Consider the following 19,900-nt stretch of genomic DNA (forward strand, 5'->3'; position numbering starts at 1 on the left):
AAGCAGGGTTCTAAGGGCTCAGTGTGGTGGCTCACACTTGTAATCCCAGCACTTTGGGAGGCTGAGGCAGGTGGATCACTTGAGCCCAGGAGCTGGAGACCAGCCTGGGCAACAGAGAGACCCCATCTTTATATTACCAAAAACTTTCTTTTCTTTTTTTTTTTTTTTTTGAGATGGAATCTCACTATGTCACCCAGGCTGGAGTGCAATGGCATGATCTCAGCTCACTGCAACCTCCACCTCCAGGATTCAAGCAATTCTCCTGCCTCGGCTTCCTGAGTAGCTGGGATTATAGGCACCCGCCATCACAACTGGCTAATTTTTGTACTTTTAGTAGAGATAGGGCTTCACCATCTTGGCCAGGCTGGTCTTGAACTCCTGACCTCATGATCCACCTGCCTTGGCCTCCCAAAGTGCTGGGACTACAGGCATGAGCCACCATGCCTGGCCAAAAGTATTTTTTTTTTTTTAAAAAAGAAGTAAGACTCTAATCCTTCCACTGCCCTGTTCAAAAACTTTTAGTGCCTTCCCACTGCCTGCCCCATAAAGCTCAAGCCTCCCTCACCATTTACCTCTCCAGCCTTGCCCTCCCACTTCTCTCTTCTGCATGTTCTTATGCTTCCGATAAACTGGACCACTCAGCATGCCCTGAACCTTCTTTGCATTTCCTGCTCTGTGCCTTTCCTACAGTACCCCTGCCTGAGGTGCTTGCTCTCCTCTCCAGCTCCAGTCACCACCTCCCTTTCCTTCAGGCAGATGGCACCACCTCCATGAAGCTTTCTCTGACCACCCCACCCAGACAACTCTTCTTCCATTACGGCTCTTGCCTCTGGTAATGCCGTAGGTACACCCATGATGTCCACCTGGGATCTGAGTTATCTCTCTGCCCTGCAGGATGGTAGCCCCTTGAGGGCAGAAGCCACGACTTGTCATTCCATCTTTGTAACCTCTGGGGAATTCCATGTTGCACACACAGTGGGCACCCCACAAATATCTGTGGACTGAACATGTGCTCTTGGACACACCCTAGTGATGGCTCTGCCTGCCTGATACTCACGTCAATCTCACTGAGGATGACATCGATGATGCTGCCAATGACAATCAGGAAGTCGAACACATTCCAGGGGTCTCCAAAGTAGCCCTGGGAAGGAAAAGGATGGGAGAGAGGGGTATGAGCTTTGGGAGGAAGGAGCTCTGGCTGCTGGCGGAGGACGTGTCCCACCCAAGCTAATGTGGAGCTGTGGGTCAGGCCGAGGTGGGCCACCCGTGACTCCACCTCCCACTGGTGCTCCAGTGAGCCCCCCAACTCTGACACTCATCTCCCCTCGGCTCTTTATTTCCTTTCCTCCAGAACAGAAGATGGTGGGAGCGGAAGGGAGAATTGTTGGGGTCCTGGTCCAGAGAAACATCTCTTTCACCCCCTGAACCTCACTTAGCATCCTATCTGGGCCCTGACAGTGCAAAACTGACAGGACTGTGTTGCAAACCATGGCAATGGACTTGAGAACCAAAGTGACTGGGCGAGATCTTTCCTCGGCCCTGGGCCTGTTCTTCAGAAACTTAAGGGAAGGCTAGAATGTAAGAGAAGCTCAAAGAAAGCGTTGGGAAGAGGCACCCAGAGTCTTCCTGTCATTGCTCGATTCTGGCCGCCTGAAGATTTGCCTGCCCTGTGTCTGAAGGTGGAAGCAGGCAAAGGGGTGAGCAAGTTGGGAGCAGAAGTGCTGGGCAGAGGGCCCCTGATAGGATGAGGGATGGGGGTGGAGTTCCACTGGAAGGCCTCGCCCTGCCCACCCACCCTTGCTGCTCATCTGGCTCTGCGGTCCCACACTCACCCTGGCCTTGAAGGCCATAAGCTTGAGGATCATCTCCAGGGTGAAGATGATGGTAAAGGCCACGTTGAGAATGTCTGAGATGTGGTTCATCTGCTCTGACTGGTTGTAGTGCTGTGGAGGGGACATGGGAGTGGTGGGTCAGGGGTCCGGGCTTGCCCACCCTGCAGATTGCATTCCCAGAGTCCCTGTCTCTTCCCGGGCAGCCCCCAACCCTTGGGCCCCCTGCTCACCTTGTTTTAGCTTAGAAAACTAGGAGCTGCTTTAGCAATCCCCTGAATTCCACTAAATTTTATGAACACCCTCCTTCTACCCCACCACCACCACAAATGAGGGAGCACAGGAGGGGAGGGGGCTCCAATGCCAAGTCCCGCTAAGCACATTAATTTACATGCAGGGCTGCCAGGCCAGAGCCTGTTGACATATTGGCTCTGGGGTGACCAGGATGGCAGGTCATCCAGACAGGGCTCTGTGACCAGTTCCATTTAGTCATTTGGGCGCAGGACTGGGAAAGAAGACCCCTGGGTTCCACAGTCCACGTGATCACTGGCTACTAGTGGGAAACTGAGAACTCACCAAGCTTACTGTGTCTGCACACCACCCCCTGTGATGATGGTAAGGCATGACGGTGAGGCCCTGTGACCCACCACGACCCTCCCTATTTCCTGTAAGTTTTCCCAGGGATCTCTTCCTCTTTTATTAGAAAGTGGATGAAATTCTACCTTTACCACAAAACCTCCAGGTAGTTCGGAAGGATCAGATGGCTGCCTCCACCCTGCCCTGCCTTGGCAGGACTGCCCAGTTCTGCCTGATTCAGCCCCCAACACAGCCAATGCTGACGATCCTCTTCGATCTGGGCCTCCCGGCTCAGTGACTGCCTTTCCATATCACCGTGACCTAGCAATGTGCGTTCTCATCATTGGGTAAGTCTTGGGCTTCTAGGAGCAGGGAGCCTAGCTGTACCTTCCTCTTCATACAGGGCTTAAGGAATCAAATGCTTAATCAAGGCTTGATAACGATGCTGATCATTAAGATATTGTCTATAAAGGGTGCTCAGCTCCCAAGAGAGACACCTGTTCTGCAAATACTAAACCCATTTTTCTTGGGACCAGAGCCAAGATTCCAGCCAACTCAACCATCCAGATTTGCAACAGCAGAAGAAAAACAGAGAAAGCACTTTCTACTTCCCACCCTTTCTCCTCCTTCTGTGGTAGCTCTCTCATGTTTGCAGAATTACCATACTGTTTTTACCTCCTTCATAAGCCATAAATGCCTGTGACAAGGCCTGGACGCAGTTCACTTGTGTATTCCATGTAGTGCCTCGTCATATAGTACACAGGCAATGTCTATTGGGGGAATCCGGGCTATCCTGCCCTTCCCACCCTGACCTTCCCACCCTGCCATACCCAGTCTGAGCTTCCCACACTGCCCTTCCTACCCTGACCTTCCCACCCTTCCCTTCCTACCCTTCCCTACCCACCCTGCCCTTCCCACCCTGCCCTTCCCACCCTTTCCTTCCTACCCTTCCCTTCCCGCCCTTCCCTTCTCACCCTGTGCTTCCCACCCTGCCCTACCCACCCTGCGCTTCCCACACTGCCCTTCCCACCCTTCCCTACCCACCCTGCGCTTCCCACCCTTCCCTTCCTACCCTTCCCTACTCGCCCTGCCCTCCCCACCCTGCCCTTGGCCCCAGGCTGATCAGACATTTGTTTCCTGGGGAGCCCTTACCTGCATACCCAGGCAGATGGTGTTGAGCATGATGAGGGCAAACATTAGGTATTCAAAGTAGGAGGAGGTGACAATGTACCACACCTGGTACTGGTATGGGTTTTTGGGAATGTAGCACTTCAGTGGGCGGGCCTTCAGGGCATACTGTACACATTGGCGCTGCAACACACACCACACCACAGGACGGGTCAGCACCAGCACCGAGAGGTCCCTCCCTCCCTCCCTCCCTCTCCACACCCACACCATGGGCTTGACGGGCCGATCAGGAACAGCTGTGGCCAGGGGCTGTGGCTGAGGACTCTGCACTGTTTAGGGGAAGAATCCTGTTGGGCTCTTGGGTTCCCCTTGAGTTATCACAGCCCGTTCCCATGGGTGCTGGAGACTAGCCCGGGGTCTGAAGGGCTTCCTCTCTCTGGGCACCATGAGGTTCCATGAGAAGACCCACTCTACCAACTTGTATTGCTTCATGTTGGAGATAGGGCAGGGTGCAGGGAGGCTAGGGCTTGGCATCAAATGCAGGTTCTGGGGTCACCCCTAGGCCTCTCTTCGCTGGCTAGACCTAGGGCTTGGGCAGCAGGAGGCCTGCTGCAGCTCTGCCCTCCACCTCTGGCTGGTGGACCAGGCACCTGGTTCTTGTCCAGCTCACAGTTCTTGTACTCAGTCTCCCCCTGCTCCTGGAAGGTGACAATGACAAAGCCCACGAAGATGTTCATCATGAAGAAGGCAATGAGGATGATGTAGATGATGAAGAAGATGGCCATCTCCACACGGTTGTTGTAGATGGGACCCACATCCTCCCCATTGGAGTCTATGGCCTTGTACAGCAGCCTGGGGTGGGCGGAGAAGAGAGGACAGGCTGGGCAGGGTGACAAGGCATGGTCAGGCCAGGAAGGATGGGCTTTATCCCACTGGCCATGGAGAGCCAAGAGAGCCTTCTCAACTGTCAAGTTATAAGACAGGAGTTAGGATGGGGCCAGGGAAGACCAGACCCAATCCTGGAATTCCAGAGGCTGCCCTATTAATCAGTAGGGCTCCCTGTGGGCAGAGAGTTGTACACCTATCGGGGACTGGGTACCTTTTGTCAGAGCCCCCCAGGTCAGGCCTACTTTGGAGTGACCAGTTAACACACCATCAAAGAGTCAGTGGGGTTTGGGGTTTGGTGGGCACCTGCCACAGGGAGCAGTAGCGCCGTGCGGACTGCCAAAGGGCAGGCTGGCTTCCTGGTCTGAGCAACCCATGCCCGAGAGGGACCCAGGCCCCAGACCTCACTCACTGAGGCCAGCCCTCGAAGGTGGAGACTGTGAAGAGGGACATCATGGCTGAGAGGACATTGTCGAAGTGGAAGTCGCTGTGTACCCACTCGCGGTGGTGCAGCTCTATCTGCTCAGGGTCCCCGTCCTTGTACACATAGTAGTAGCCCCTGCAGCAGGGAGGCCCAGTCACTCCACAGGGCACGGCTGGGCCACCTTGCCCCACCACATCCTCTGGGCCCCGGGCGGAGAGTGTGCAGGAGAAATGAAGGTCCGGATCTGGGACCCGAGGGGACACCGCTGGGAGACCCCAAGGAAAGGGGCCTGTGTGAGTATCCCTCCTTCCTAGGCCTAAAGGCCAAGCTTCCCCGGTTTCCAGCTGGAAGTACCACCATAGCCAACACATAGTCCCCTGCCCTGCGACCATCCCATCCTGCTCACTGCCCCGTGATCATCCCACAGCGCTCCCTACCCTGTGATTGTCCCACAGTGCTCCCTGCCCTGTGACCGTCCCACTGTGCTCCCTGCCCCGTGACCGTCCAACCGCACTCCCTGCCCCGTGATCATCCCACTGTGTTCCCTGCCACCGTGACTGTCCCACCATGATCCCTGCCCCGGAGTGTCCCACTGCGCTCCCTACCCTGTGATCATCCCACGGCACTCCCTGCTCCGACTGTCCACTGTGCTCCCTGCCCTGTGAGCGTCCCACCGTGCTCCCTGCCCCGTGATTGTCCCACTGCGCTCCCTGCCCCTTGACTGTCCCACCGCACCCCCCTGCCCCATGACTGTTCACCGTGCCCCCTGCCCTGTGATCATCCCACCACGCTCCCTGCCCCATGACTGTCCACTGTGCCCCCTGCCCTGTGACCATCCCACCGTGCTCCCTGCCCCATGACTGTCCACTGTGCCCCCTGCCCTGTGACCATTCCACCGTGCTCCCTGCCCTGTGATCATCCTACCATGCTCCCTGCCCCATGACTGTCCACTGTGCCCCCTGCCCTGTGACCATTCCACCGTGCCCCCTGCCCTGTGATCATCCTACCACGCTCCCTGCCCCATGACTGTCCACTGTGCCCCCTGCCCTGTGACCATCCCACCGTGCTCCCTGCCCCATGTACCTGCACTCCTCCTCTGTCATCTTGGACAAGTCAGTGCACCTGAAGAACTTCCCCTGCATCCAGGAGAAGGAGGGAGGGAAGCATGTTGTCATGGAAACAGGATAAAAAGTGGGCTCTGGGAGTGAGCAGTGGAAGTGGGGAGGAAAGGCAGGCGTCTGAAAAAGGAGCCTGTCTCTTCCTGTTAGAGGCATGAACTTACCCTTGGGGCAGGGCCACAGAGCAGTCGCTCTTGTTCACTATTGTCCATTCCCACAGCTCCCCAGGGCTTCCCCACCGGGCCTAGATGCTGCCAAGGCCTTGAAGGCAGTGCCTCAGAAAGGCACTTACTGAGTGCCCAGCAATGGGCTGAGGGGATGGACATGAGTGCAGCTCGGGCCCTGCCCCTTCCTCGGGGAGCTGAGCCTCTGAGCCCCTGAGCCCCTCACCTCCCCCGCTGCTGCAGGAGGCCTTCTGGGGGGCTCCCCATTGCAGAGCAAGGAGGAGGGGCTGCCCACCTCCCACCTCCATCCTCCTGCCAGTGGGGCGGGAGGCGCAGAGGTGGAGCCCAGCTGTGCTCTCATCAGAGTCGAGAAGGATCCCAGCATGCCCCACCCAGGGCACAGGTAGCGGGGCTCTGTGCTCCTCTGCACTGCCTTTGACCACAGCAGCTGCTCCTTTTATCTATGTCACATACTGGGCCCCTGCACAACATGTTTGAAAGAAAGGAGTGGATGGCTAGGTCTTTTTTTTTTAGACAGTCTCGCTGTGTCACCCAGACTGGAGTGCAATAGTACAATCTTGGCTCACTGCAACCTCCGTGTTCCGGGTTCAAGCGATTCTCCTGCTGTAGCCTCCTGAGTAGCTGGGATTACAGGCATGCACCATCACTTCCGGCTAATTTTTGTATTTTTAGTAGAGAAGGGGTTTCACTATGTTGGCCAGGCTGGTTTTGAACTCCCAACCTCAAGTGATCTGCCTGCCTAGGCCTCCCAAAGTGCCGGGATTACCAGCATGAGCCACTGCACCCAGAAGGATGGCTAGGTTCTTAATGAGGCTAACAGGCTTGAAATCCATAGTTTCTAGTGCAGTTGCTTCAAAGACCCAGATAGGGAAACTGCCTTGGCTGAGGACACAGCTGGTCCTTGCCCCCCACTGCCCCTGCCACACAGGTCTGTGCTGTTCCTACTACATGCCCTTTCTATGGTTGCTGGAGCAGAGGGTGAAGGTGAGGTGAATGGTGCTGGGGGTTAAGCAGGGAGTGGACAGAGCTGCCCTTAGGCAGGGTCTGGGCACTTAACACCAAATGCCCAATTTACTATGGAAAGCAAAGCACGACTCTCTGCTATAACGTGGAATGCACATGGCAAGTTTCCATGTCAAATGCACAGTCAAATGCAACATCAAATGCCAACTGGAACTGATATGTTCCTGGGACCTCCTGGACGGCAGGCTCTGGGGGTCTTTTAATGAGAGACAAAGCCTGGCGAGAGTTGGATATTGACAGACAATTGCTCTTGCTTGTCTGGAAGGGTCGTGGAAGCCAAAGGGAGGGCAGCTGCTCATTCATTCCTTCAGGGAGCTTGTCTGTTGGGCCTCCTCTGCACCAGGCCCTGGGCAGGGGGAAGGGAGAAGGGATGAGGCAGACACAGACTCTGCCCTCAAGGGTTTCTGGGGACCCAAACCTGACAGAGGAGGAGGCTGGGGGGCAGGAGGTGGGCAGCCCTCAGCTGGGCCAGGGGGAGAAGGCCGCATGGCAGAGTGGCCAGACACTATAAACACTCCCATCCCTCCAGGACAGAGACCAAAAAGACCTGTTCCCCCACCGAAGGCCCCACCCTGCTGCTTCTCTCAAAGCCTGTTCCCTGCCCTCAGGGAGGATTTGGCTTGTAAGTCCCTCAGCTCTAGCAAAGGCCCCGGCTCATGTATAGAAATCATGCTCTATACATGTTTGTTGAATGAATGAACAATTGTAAGACGATGACGATACATGTCTAAGACTGACTGAGGTTATGTAATCATGGCTTTGAAGGATGGTGCTCTGGTGGCAGGAGCAGTTGGGTCATGCTGGGTTATCAAGGGTGTTGGTGTACACTTGGGAGTCAATTTCTCTGTCCTGCAAATGATCTGAGAACCAGAGACATCTGGAAATCAGAGCTCTCTTGGAGGGACATCTTTGTAGGGCTGATTCCCAGAGAGGAACTGAATAGCTGTGTTCTCCCAGGAAAGTGAAAAAAGAATAAGGCTGGCTCCAGAGGTGAGATGAGGAACTCCCAGCCTTAGAAGACCCTGGTAGATGTGGATGATGCCAGGCATACCAGCCGGGAAGATGGGAGGCACAGTGTGGGGCTGGGGTGGGTGTATGCTTGGGACAGGCCTGGCAGGATGGGAGGAAATGGGCAAGGGTGGGAAGGGAGAGAAATGGCTGCAAGGCCCTGGGAGGAGGGGCGTTCCTCCCCAAGGAGAAGCAGTGCAGGGGCAGAGAGACAGCAGATACAATGGCAATGGTGGTCAGCAGAACCACAGAGGCCTGGGATGGACGTCACCAAGGAAACTGGATCTGGACCTGCCATATATTAGCTTCAAAACTCGGTGCATTCAACTGAAGCAAATTCACCTTGAGTCTCAACGTGTTGTGTTGCTTGTGTATTTAATTTTTAAAAGAGCTTAAGATAGTTGCTGTCAAGTTTTCATTTTAGCTTATTGATCTCTTTAAGCTATTAACCATCATTGAAAGATGGCTGCCTCTTAAAAGTTTGATTTTGGAAAGCTGTGTTTATAGTCTGAATTTCACAGTCATATTTAAAAGATTGACATCAAACTACACGTTTTCTTGTCTTGTTTGATAGAATTCTTAGCACATGACGATAGCTTTAAGAGATGGCTCTTGAATTGTACTTTAATTTCAAGTCAATAGACACATGAGCCTCTGCTACGATTTCAGTAGCGTTGGAAGCTCGTTGGCTGTTTATGCTGTCACTAGGCAGCTTTTGTGGAACTCAAGGTGCTACATAAATGTAATGGTGTCTTACTGGCTTTCTGCTAACGTATGTATTTGGTGTGATAAAGACCTATTTTTCAAAATAAGATATTCTCATATGAAAAACTGTGCATTCAAAGACATCTGTTTTCATAATTTGGGGCTCCTTTTGCTTAGAGAGGGGCAAACCAACTGACGGGCCCTTGCCTTGGCTAGAGAGCTGGCACCAGGGCTGGGAGTGGGAGGGGAGGCTGGAGAGCCAGCACCAGGGCTGGGAGTGGGAGGGGAAGCTGGTCGCGCGGGCAGGGCCTCACCTTGAAGAGCTGGACACCGATGCAGGCAAACATGAACTGCAGGAGGGTGGTGACCAGCACGATGTTCCCAATGGTGCTGATGGCCACGAACATGCACTGCACCACGTGCTGGGGAGAGACGGGCCAATGGGGACTGGGGGTGTACCCACCGTACCCCCCAGCCCAGCTAAGGAAACCCCAGGCGTGCAAGACGTGCTGCCTCCTGACCAGCTGGAGGTGGGGAGAGGCTGATGGGGAAGCACAGCTATCTCAGTCTCATCCTTACCCGTGTCTGGCCAAGGAGCCGGGACGGGGTCCCACCCATGGCTGGGCTGAGGTTTCTGGAGTCAGGACCCTGCAGCCCCTCCCATCCCTCTTCTGGGATCCTGCCCAGGCCCTCTCTCACCTTCAACCCCTTGGCTCTGTTGATGGCTCTGAGTGGTCGGAGCACCCTCAGCACCCTGAGGATCTTCACCACGGAGATGGCACTGGACCTGGGGAGGCGGCAACCATGCGAGGACTGAGGGCAGACTGCTCCAGCCAGCCCGTTCTGCAGAGGAGCCTCCAGCTGTATCCTGCCCTCCACACTGGCTACCTTTCTGCCTGAAAACATTCCCATCTTCCCCGTTCCCTTTCCTCCAGCTGTGAGAGTGTGCCCTACTCCAGGGCACAGCCACCCCTTGCTATCTGGACTGTGCTCTCATGGGTGTGTCACGAAGCAGAGTACAGCCTTCCCCCGTGAGTGGCTAGAGGCTCTGTCCCTCCCATCAGACAGTGAGCACCCCGAAGGCAGGGGCTGTGCTCCCCACAAGATCAGGGAGGGAAGGGCCACTTCCTCCTCTCTGCATCCCCTGCCATTCTCTAGAACAGGGTGCTGCCCACTTCGCTGGTGGCAACCCACAACCCACAGATCCCCCTGCCCCCATCAGAGGCCCTGAGAGACCCTCCTCTTGTGTCAGGTGCCCACCAACATGGGTGGGACTCCCACTACGAAGCCCTGGCATGGGGAAGAGGGTGTCTGTGTCCAGGGTTGGCCCTTGCTCCTGCTCACTCCAGTCCCATGGAGATGAGGGACACGGCCACCACCAGCAGGTCCAGGATGTTGAAGTAATTTCGGCAGAAGGAGCCCTTGTGCAGGAAGGCCCCGTAGGTCGTCATCTGGGGAGACAGAGGCAGCAGCCTGGGTGGAGGAGCTCGGGGAACAGGCCTGTCTCCCACAGACATGGGAGACACTCACCTCTGCTCAGGAGAGCACTTACTGAGGCAATAGCCTTCCGGAAATCTCTGTCTTTCACTCAGCTCCTTGCGGTGGCCTAAATTCCTATCTCTGCTCATGGTTGTTGAAATGTGGGGACTTCTCATGGGCAGCTGGGCCAGACTTCTCTCTCAGAATGCAAGTCTCTTTCTTTACATGCCATAGGGAACCCTGTGTCTCCTTTCCCATGGGGCCACAGAGTGGGGAAGCCCTGGCCCCACTGTCTCCAGCGGGACATGAGATTTCTCCTCCTTCCTGGAAAGCTTCTTGGGCAATCCCCTCTGCCCTGTGGCTTGCTGAGTCAGGCTGCAAGCCCTCCAGGACTCAGGTGTCCTGGGCCCTCTCTCCTCCCTCTCCATCTCCTTCCCAGTGCCTGCCTTCTCGCTCCCCTCTCAGCTTCTTGGATATGTTCTCTATCAGCCCTCCAGGTCTTTGCACACATGCATTATGTCCTTAAAATCAGACAGGGCTGAACCCTTTCCCAGCACTCAGGACACTATGAGATTTCGTCTTAATTTGCCTTCCCAGACTCAGCACCCAGCCCAAAGGGGCCATTCTGTCTTCCCTGGCAACGTCCCCAAATCTCCTTACAGTGTACTGGCTACTGTCTGTCCTAGACCTCCCCAGCTGTCTCTCCCTAATGAAGTCTTGTCCAACTTCAAGGTCGGGCTCTAATGCCCCCAACTCCACAAACTTCCTGACCTCGAGGAAGCCACCATCTCCCTCTGCTCAATTCCTTCAATAGTTGAGGCTCCGAAATACGGTACTGTCCTGATTTCACACCACAGCCCGCTCTGAGCCAGTTCCTGGGGCTCGGCTAGCCTCTCCTCTCTTAGTTCGTGAATGTACAGGCTGGTGCTACTGGGTTTCAGGCACAGATGGGTCCTCCCTCTGCCTCCAGAGCCCACCACCCCCTGGATGTCTGGAACCCCGTGCATCTGTGTTGGGAATGGGTGGGTGGTGATGTGCTGTGGATAAGGTGTGGAAAAGGCGTGATGGGGCAGAGTGCCAGGAACCCAGCTCAGGGCAGTGGTCACTTCTCTGGGCACTCCTGGAGGAAAAGGTCTTTCCAGTTGCTGGTAACAGAGGTCTAGGAACAAATCACAGCTCCCCAGGTCTGCTCTTAAGCTAACCGTGTGGATGAAAAATGCCGGAGGTTGACTGGGTACGGTGGCTCACGTCTGTAATCCCAGCACTTCAGGAGGCCAAGGTGGGTAGATCACTAGGTCAAGAGATTGAGACCATCCTGCCCAACATGGTGAAAACCCATCTCTACTAAAAATACAGAAAATTATCTGAGTGTGGTAGTGTGCGCCTATAATCCCAGCTACTGAGGAGGCTGAGGCAGGAGAATCGCTTGAACCTGGGAGTCTGAGGTTGCTTGCAGTGAGCAGAGATCACACCACTGCACTCCAGCCTAGCCTGGTGATAAAGCGAGACTCCATCTTAAAAAAGAAAAGAGCCAGATGCAGTGGCTCATGCCTGTAATCCCAGCTACTTCGGAGGCTGAGGCAGGAGAACCGCTTGAACCTGGGAGGCGGAGGTTGCGGGTGACCCAAAATCGCGCCATTGCACTCCAGCCTATGCAACAAGAGCAAAACTCCGTCTTGAAAAGAAAAAAAGAAAAGAAAAGAGAGAAGAAAAATGCCAGAGGCTTCAAGGCATGGGCTGTGCTCTGTGAATGGGGGAGCCTCAGGCTGACTGGGCTTCGCTCTCCAGCCCACCACCCAGACACCTGCGGGCCTGCTCTGTGTACCAGGTCCCATGAGTCTTTCCTGCCACTCTCCACCTCTTTCCTGCTTCTCTCCACCCCCGAGTTTAGTGTGTGTAAGCTGGAGCCACATCAGGGAATCCCCCTGCCCGGGGCTGCCCCACAGCCTTCACTCACCTTGAGGACAATCTCCACGGTGAAGACAGAGGTGAACCCGACATCAAAGTGCTTGAGAATCTGGGGATGAGGCAGGGGAGGGAGCAGTCAGTGAGAAGAGGAGGAGGCAGCAGTATCAGCAGCAGCAGCAGCAAAGCAGGCAGTCAGAGCCAGTCTGTGCCCCAGCCTGTGCCATTCAGAAGGATTGGAGTGGGTTGTCCTAACCCTGAGGAATGGACTCTAAGAAACTCTGATGCCTATAGCCACATAGAGGATACAGCTGAATCCTGGGCACCAGACTGAGGCTGGAGGGGGCAGGGCTGCTGAGTGGAGGAGAGGGTGACACCTGTCACCTGATTCCTCGTGGACTCGGCCCGGATGGGGTCTTCTGCAGCCAGTGCAGCGCTGCTGAGCATGATGAAGAGCAGGATGAAGTTGGTGAACCAGGTGGCATTGACGATGCGGTGACACAGGATGCGGATCCTGGGGTGAGATAAGGAGGGCAGGGGAGCTGTGAGCTGCTGGAGGCTCTGGCCTCATCAGCCTCCATCCTGTGGAGGGACATGGGATGCCCATCCTGCTCCTCCCAGGCCAGTGGAGAAGTGCAGTGCTACACCTGCAGGGTCCTCTGGCTGGACACACAGGGAGCCCTGACCCCTCGATCTGTTTCTAAAGCCTTAGTTCCGCTTCCCAGCCTAGCCCCTCCCACCACCTGCCCCTTCCTGCAATGAACGGCACCACCTTGAGATTTCCCATCAAATGAAAATGGGACGGGCTGGTCTCTATCCATGAGCTAGACAGATGAAACTCCACAAAGACTATAGTCTGTATATCGTTTAAATATGTAACATTGTGAAGCCAATAAAAACTATAGCTTCCCTTGCTCTCTCCCCCTTGTCCTGTCTAAAACTCTTCTCTCAGAAAGGAAGCAATAAACAGGTCCCTCGGTCTCTATCCATGAGCTAGACAGATGAAACTTCACAAAGACTATAGTCTGTATATCGTTTAAATATGTAACATTGTGAAGCCAATAAAAACTATAGCTTCCCTTGCTCTCTCCCCCTTGTCCTGTCTAAAACTCTTCTCTCAGAAAGGAAGCAATAAACAGGTCCCTCCTAGGTGTAAATAACTGATAAGGTTTAAAGCATGACTTCTCCCAGACATACTAGCATTTTAAACAGGGCACAAGATCTTAAACTAAAACACTGAGTTTTTCACAGTGTAACCAGAGGTCCTTCTGACTCTCCATGCCTGGAAGCAGATGAGAGTCTCATAAATCACCCCCACAGCAGCCAGGGAGCACCCACTTATTGGTGGGGCTGAAGATGAAGAAGGAGCTGGCTTCTGGAATGGGCACGGCCTTCTCTTTCAGCTGCAGCTCAGCCAGGGGGCGTGGTCGGGGGCTCAGCGGGATCTCGGGCTCATCTTCCTCGTCGTCCCCTGTGGGAAGAGGGGGAGGAATTAAAGGTGTTTCCTATGCTTTGCTATGCTGTGGCTTCTGTGCTCAGAGACCTCCTACGAGCCCCTGCAACCAGTAAGCAGGGTGGTGCCAGGCTGACGTGGGACCCTAGGGCTTCAGCAGAGTCCAGGTGGGCATCTCCTTGCCTTCAGTGAGCACATCTGAGCTGTCAGGGGTCAGTAAGGCAGGCCCACAACCTTCCAGAAATGGGGTTGAGAGCAAGCCCAAATAAATTTGTGGTTGCATCTTCTGTCTCACGGCTCCATCCACACTGCCTCAAATATCCATGGGGGGGCGGGTGGGGATGGAGTGGAAAGCTCTGCTTTGGAAGAGGAGACCTGGGTCCTGGTCCCGGCTCTGCCTCTAACTCGCTGTGCAGTGCTGGGAAGGTCTGTGCCCTTCTTCAGCGTCAGCTTTTTCCAATTTGTGAATCCGACAAGGGGCAGGAGCATTGTTGAAATAAAAGGACTCTGTGATCCTCTCCTGGGCTAGGATTTTAAAAATAGTAACTTCACAGAGAAGCTTCCAGCATGGAAAAAAGCAATCAGAATTTCTTGAGCTTCAGCCAGTCCCCAGGACTGGGGCTGGGGGCTGGGAGATAGAGGAGAAAGCAACAGACATCCCAAGCACATTCACTGGGTCTCATGGTCCCATGAGGAAGCTGAGTACCCGAAATCCTCAGCTCCAGGATGGGAGGATCCCATGATCAGATGGTGGGGGCACAATCCAAAGCTAGGGTTTCTCTTGGTTCCCTCCCCTGAGAGCTACGTTCTCCTTACCCCTGCTGGCCCCTGGCAGAGGCTTTGAGGGAAGCCGAGAGCTACTGGATTCTACTGTCTCCAACATGGCCACCTGTCGGGGTTCTCAAATCCACTAAGTCACATTCCAATTTTTCTGTCCCCCCGAGAAGCTAAAACTCTTATTCCTCAGAATGAGTGTCCTAACAGGACATTTCCTGTCTTGCCCAGCCTGCCACAGACCCCAGAGACACGTTTCACGCTTAATCACAGAGACTGCTCATTCTTAGAGTGAGCGTATTGGCATCCTTCCCCAGCCTTCTTACTTCCTCTGCCTATGCCCAGTTTGTGAATTTCCTTGCACATATCTTTTGCTGTAAGCCGTTTCAAACTATTTTTAGAAAGAAACAGGATATAAACACATTCAGACCCCTTGGTAAGGCTGTCTTCCTGCTGCCCAGCCCACACTCCCTCTACCCTCCCCTCCTCACTTCTTTCCAGCCCCTTCCCTTTCCCCGACCTCAGATTTCCTATCAGCCACCATCTCACCTGCACACCAGTCACTCCCAGCTAATAGGTGATAACTGTTCGATGAAATAACTCAAAATGAGCTACTCTAAAGCACAAATATTCATCGCTGGTGGATATTTGAAGAAATGTCATTAGTCTCACTTGGACCAGCTCCATTCTCCCCACACTTCACTTTGCAAAATTCTTTCCTGCATTCATTCATTCAGTTTATTGAGTGCCTCTTCAGCCAAATACCGTGAGGTATGGAATACAAAAGTCCCCCTGGAGCTTAGAGTCACTGGAGCAAACAGATGCTAATCAGCAGATTCCACAAGCAGACAAAAGTAGCTGATCAGCGGATGCGACACGTAGACCTAAAATTGCCCCACTGACACGGTGCTCCAGAGAGACCCAGGACTCAGAGCTCTTCCAGGTGGCCTTGTAAGGTTACTCCAGCCGGGTTCTGCTTCCTTCACGTGTCCTCCTCTGGGTCCAGATAAATGGGGTTTCTGCAGCAGTCACTGGTTATTTGCATTACCAGATGTCTGTGGTTTATCCACGGTTTTTGTTACCCGTGCTCCCGCCATCCTACCATCCTCTCCTCCCCTTGCACTTTCCCACACTGCCTCTCATGGTTCTGTTCATCCCTGTGCCCTCCGGCCCCCAGCCCTACTGGACACTGGATAGTGAGTAATCTGCCTCATCACTACACAGATGGGTGTGTCCTCATTTATGATCCATTCTGCATGACTGTCAGGGAAGACTTGTATACCCACGAGTCTCTGTGCTTCTTGGAAACTTGAGTCCTCAGCACTGAGGCACACAGCTGGTGCTTAATAAATGCTCGCTGAATTACATGAAAATAAAATGTCTGTGTTTTTCTATCGTGTGCATTGTTGGGAGAGACAAACTAGCAGATGGCTTATTTACACAGAAGGGATGTCTACAGTGCCCTGATCTCCACAGGTAGGGACACACAAGAGAGTGCCCATAGGGAGAATTCAGGACCGGCACACCCCTACTTCATGCCAGCACCCTGCTCCAGCCCGGGCTCCAGCACCCTCACCTGGGAAGTCAGCTGAGGGGTAGGGATCCTTCACCTCGTTGACGTTAGATTCAAACTCGTCGATTTTCAGCTGTAGGAAGGAACACAATGACTGTAACAATGAGGGAGAAGTTGCAGTTTCCCCTCGGTGAGCATCAACTGGAGAGCCTGTGAGCTTTCAGCTGCCTCAATCATCCTGATAGCCTGAGGGACAGGGAATATTATGATCATCCCCATTTTACAAATGAGAAGCCAGGCCCAGCAAGGTCGGACAATTTGCACAGGCTCCCGTGGGGCAAGGTCCTGTCTGACTCAATCTTCACGTGCCCGCTGCTTGGATCTCTAGAAGAGAGTTGACCTTCCCAGGCCAGGACCTCCAGCCCCTGTGGGCCCAGTTCCCTGACTTTTTCAACTCCATTCCTCAGTTTTCAGCAATGTTGAGCAGAGCCAGATGGGAACAGGCAGGGCAGGGCTAGCAATGGTGGAAGCCGGTCTGGTCCTTTCAGTGGAAAGTGGGAAAGTGGGTGTCAGGGAGAGAAATTATCTCTTTGGTCTGGAGTGAGAAGCTGCTTCTCTGGGGAAGTCTGGTTCCCAGATTGGAAGGTCTGTGCCTCTCAGTGCAGGAGTCCCTGGAGATGGATCTGTCTGGTCTCCCTCCAGTAGCACACAAGGAGATGCCCTCACCTGGCTGATAACTCCCACCTCCCACCCTACTCCATCTGTACCCTGTGGCAGGAGGGGAACCACGGGACTATAAGAACCCCAGCCTCCTTCCAGCATTCCCACAAGAGGTGCTCACCTTGGCAGTGGTGGGGATGCCCTCACCCTTGGGTTTCTGCTCCAGCTTCTTGGCCATTGTGGACTTCTCCTCCTCTGACTTGTCTGGGAGACCCCTGAGTTAGAAAACACAAAGTGGAAGCCGAACCAGAAAGTTCTCAGGTATCTGCTCAGCCTGACAACACCCTCTGGAGGATCCCATGGCAAGGGCTCCAGGGGGATCTGTGGGAGGAGTGGCATCGGCCCCCAGATGGGAAGGGCAGTGGGCTCAGGCAAGTCCCTTCTCTGTGGTGAGAGGGTCTGACACACAGCATGGGCCCACGGCTACCTGTGGCTTACTGGGCAGCCATGTTTAATGTTGGTTGATAGTGAATGGGTGAAATGTGGCTTTGCATTGGGTTTATACAAGATTCACAGAGTGGAAGCATGGTTTGCCCAAGATGGTTCTGTCACCAGGTGCCAGGCTGGAGTGCAGTGGTACAATCTCAGCTCACTGCAACCTTCACCTCCCAGGTTCAAACAATTCTATCTTAAGCCTCCCGAGTAGCTGGGACTACAGACGTATGCCACCATGCCTAGTTAATTTTTATATTTTTTAGTAGAGATGGAGTTTCATCATGTTGGCCAGGATGGTCTTGATCTCTTGACCTCATGATCCACCCTCCTTGGCCTCCCAAAGTGCTGGGATTACAGGGGTGAGCCACCACACCCAGCCAGCTCCAACTCTTTAGAAATGTCTGAACTCCATGCTGGTCCCTCGTTTTCCCTTTCTCTTTCTATCTTGCCTCAGCAGGAACTGGGGTCCCATTCCTGCAGGCATGGGCATTGGAAGAAGCAGGACTCTGCTTGAACCTCGGTCCTTGAAGCATAGTCCTCCAACCAGCAGCATGGGCACCACCCAGGAGCCTGTTTGATGGAGAATCAGATCCCACCCCATTTGATTTGGACCAGCTGAAACAGAATCAGCATTTCAACAAGATTCCTAGGTGACTTGTTTGCAGTTGGGGTTTGAGAAACACCGTCTAGAACACCAGTCTCTTTCCACTCCTGGAGGAGGGTCCCAGGCTACAGAGTTCACTGACAAAGTCACAGATGGAGAGACTTGTGAAGAACCTGGGAAGCCAATGGCCACTTCACAGAAGAGAGGATGCCTGAGGTTCAGCAAAGGGCAATGGCTCTCTCCCAGAAGCACAGCGACTCAATGACAGGGTTGGGAAGGGAGTTCCCAGGATCCCTCCCCAGAGGAACCCTGCCCACCTGGCCGGGCTCTGAGGCTCTTGCATTCCGCATCCTGAGGCCTGTCTGTCCAGAAGGCCAACTTGCCTCTGGTCCTGCCCGCAGGGAAGGACCTCAGCCATCCCCATGTGCAGGTTGTGGAAGTTTGCCTGCTGGGGCAGGGGTCACCATGTCAGGGCCCCTGCTTATTGGGCTACAGGGAGGCCTGTCCAGGGCTGGAAGGCCATGGCCATGGCTGCGCACTCCAGGTCCCTTCCTGCTGAGGAAGCACTCACTTGGACATCTTCCTGCGTTTTCTCTCCTCAGCCTTGGCCTTCTGGGCAGAAGTCAGGCTCTCTGCCTCGGCCAGGTTGTCCACGGCAATGGCCAGGAAGACATTGAGCAGGATGTCTGAGCAGGTTTAGCTAAGGATCCTTGGGTTGTAGGTGGAAGGGAGCCTCCAGAGCAGGAGTCCTGCCTGCCTGCATGTGGGCAGGTCCTAACCCCACTCCCAGAGCTACCCATGGGAAGGTGTGGGTCGAGGGACACAGCTGAAGGCTCTCAGGGAAGCCTGCCTGCAGAGGGTACCCCAAAAGGAGCCCGAATCCACTGTGGCCTTGAACCCATGCATTTCCTGTCCAGACGGCTCCAGCTCCCACACTGAGCTGCATGGAGAGCCAGAGAGGCAAAACAAGTGAGAGCCATGCGAGGCACGCCTGAGTCTGGGAACAGTGGTGCCCTTCCTCCCCACTCCCCACAATATTGGATTCCACAGTGCAGGCACTGCCATCATCTCCATGCCTCATCCACTTCCCCTCATATCTCTCCTCTCATCTCTCGGCCTGTCCTAGCTCCATCCTTCTGGTCCCAGCACTCAGACGGATCATCCCTGCCACAGGGTCCCAGTGGCTCCCCGCCTGCCTCTGAACCTTTGGAGGAGGCTGTCCTGCTGTCTTCATGCTCCTCAGCAAAGCTCTGTCCTTCCTCCCCACTGCTCCAGGCGCACTGACCTGGCTGGGCTTCATTCCTCCCAGCTGTAGCCACACACCCCATTAAGTCTCTAACCTTTCTGGCAGAAGGAATTATCCTACAGTTATATCTGCACTTGCTATGACCTACCCACCACCCTGTGGGCCTGGGAGCTCCCCTCCAGCCAGAGGGCCTGGCTGCCTAGAAACCAGACACCCTTGACCCCTGTTTTAAGCCCTTTCCTCCACCCCCCACCAAGCTCTTTTCTGCTCCCTGCTTCCCGGGGATACAGTTGCCACAGACGAAAAGGATGATGAAGTAAATGCACACAAGCACGCCAGGGTAGGCCGGCCCGCCGTAGGCCATGATCCCATTGTACATCATCGAGGTCCAGTCTTCACCTGTCAGGACCTGTGTGGAGGGAGGAACGAGGGCTCAGGAGTCTCCTCTCACTCTGTGGTTCTCTTAGACCTTCCCTCTTTTCATTCCACGGTCCTTGTGGCCACCCCCTGCTCTCCTCAAAACCCCTATTCCAGCTGGGTGCAGTGGCTCACACCTGTAATCCTAGTACATTGAGAGGCCAAGGTGGGTGGATTATTTGAGGTCAGGAGTTCGAGACCAGCTTGGCCAATATGGTAAAAATGCAAAAATTATCCAGCTGTGGTGACAGGCACCTGCAATCCCAGCTACTTGGGAGGCTGAGGTAGGAGAATCGCTTGACCCCAGGAGGTGGAGGGTGCAGTGAGCTGAGATTGTGTCACTGCAATCCAGTCTGGGCAACAGAGTGAGACTCCATCTCAAAAAACAAAACAAAACCCCTATCCCAATGATCTAGAAGCTTACTGCTGCTCTCTGTGGACAAGGAATTGGACTGTGGGCTCGCCACTTCCCT

The 19,900-nt window shown here is 54.4% G+C and overlaps 1 protein-coding gene across 4 annotated transcripts in view; it reads right to left on the reverse strand.

The window, feature by feature from the left end:
- Positions 1 to 19,900, reverse strand: part of CACNA1S (calcium voltage-gated channel subunit alpha1 S) — a 78,734-nt gene that overhangs the window by 20,450 nt on the left and 38,384 nt on the right. For all 4 annotated transcript variants that reach the window (XM_035280466.3, XM_035280465.3, XM_078356785.1 and 1 more), the window contains exons 13-28: positions 19,299 to 19,419; positions 18,336 to 18,450; positions 16,847 to 16,940; positions 16,069 to 16,138; positions 13,604 to 13,736; positions 12,650 to 12,779; positions 12,318 to 12,377; positions 10,226 to 10,332; positions 9,581 to 9,668; positions 9,196 to 9,303; positions 5,926 to 5,978; positions 4,831 to 4,977; positions 4,184 to 4,385; positions 3,558 to 3,716; positions 1,833 to 1,943; positions 1,058 to 1,141 (exon numbers count right to left, since the gene is read on the reverse strand). In XM_035280466.3, the coding sequence (XP_035136357.3) occupies positions 1,058 to 1,141; positions 1,833 to 1,943; positions 3,558 to 3,716; positions 4,184 to 4,385; positions 4,831 to 4,977; positions 5,926 to 5,978; positions 9,196 to 9,303; positions 9,581 to 9,668; positions 10,226 to 10,332; positions 12,318 to 12,377; positions 12,650 to 12,779; positions 13,604 to 13,736; positions 16,069 to 16,138; positions 16,847 to 16,940; positions 18,336 to 18,450; positions 19,299 to 19,419 (1,782 nt within the window). The remainder of the gene's footprint in view (positions 1 to 1,057; positions 1,142 to 1,832; positions 1,944 to 3,557; positions 3,717 to 4,183; positions 4,386 to 4,830; positions 4,978 to 5,925; positions 5,979 to 9,195; positions 9,304 to 9,580; positions 9,669 to 10,225; positions 10,333 to 12,317; positions 12,378 to 12,649; positions 12,780 to 13,603; positions 13,737 to 16,068; positions 16,139 to 16,846; positions 16,941 to 18,335; positions 18,451 to 19,298; positions 19,420 to 19,900) is intronic.

The sequence above is a fragment of the Callithrix jacchus genome, chromosome 19, assembly GCF_049354715.1.
Source record: "Callithrix jacchus isolate 240 chromosome 19, calJac240_pri, whole genome shotgun sequence".
In the NCBI taxonomy this organism is placed as follows: domain Eukaryota; kingdom Metazoa; phylum Chordata; class Mammalia; order Primates; family Cebidae; genus Callithrix; species Callithrix jacchus.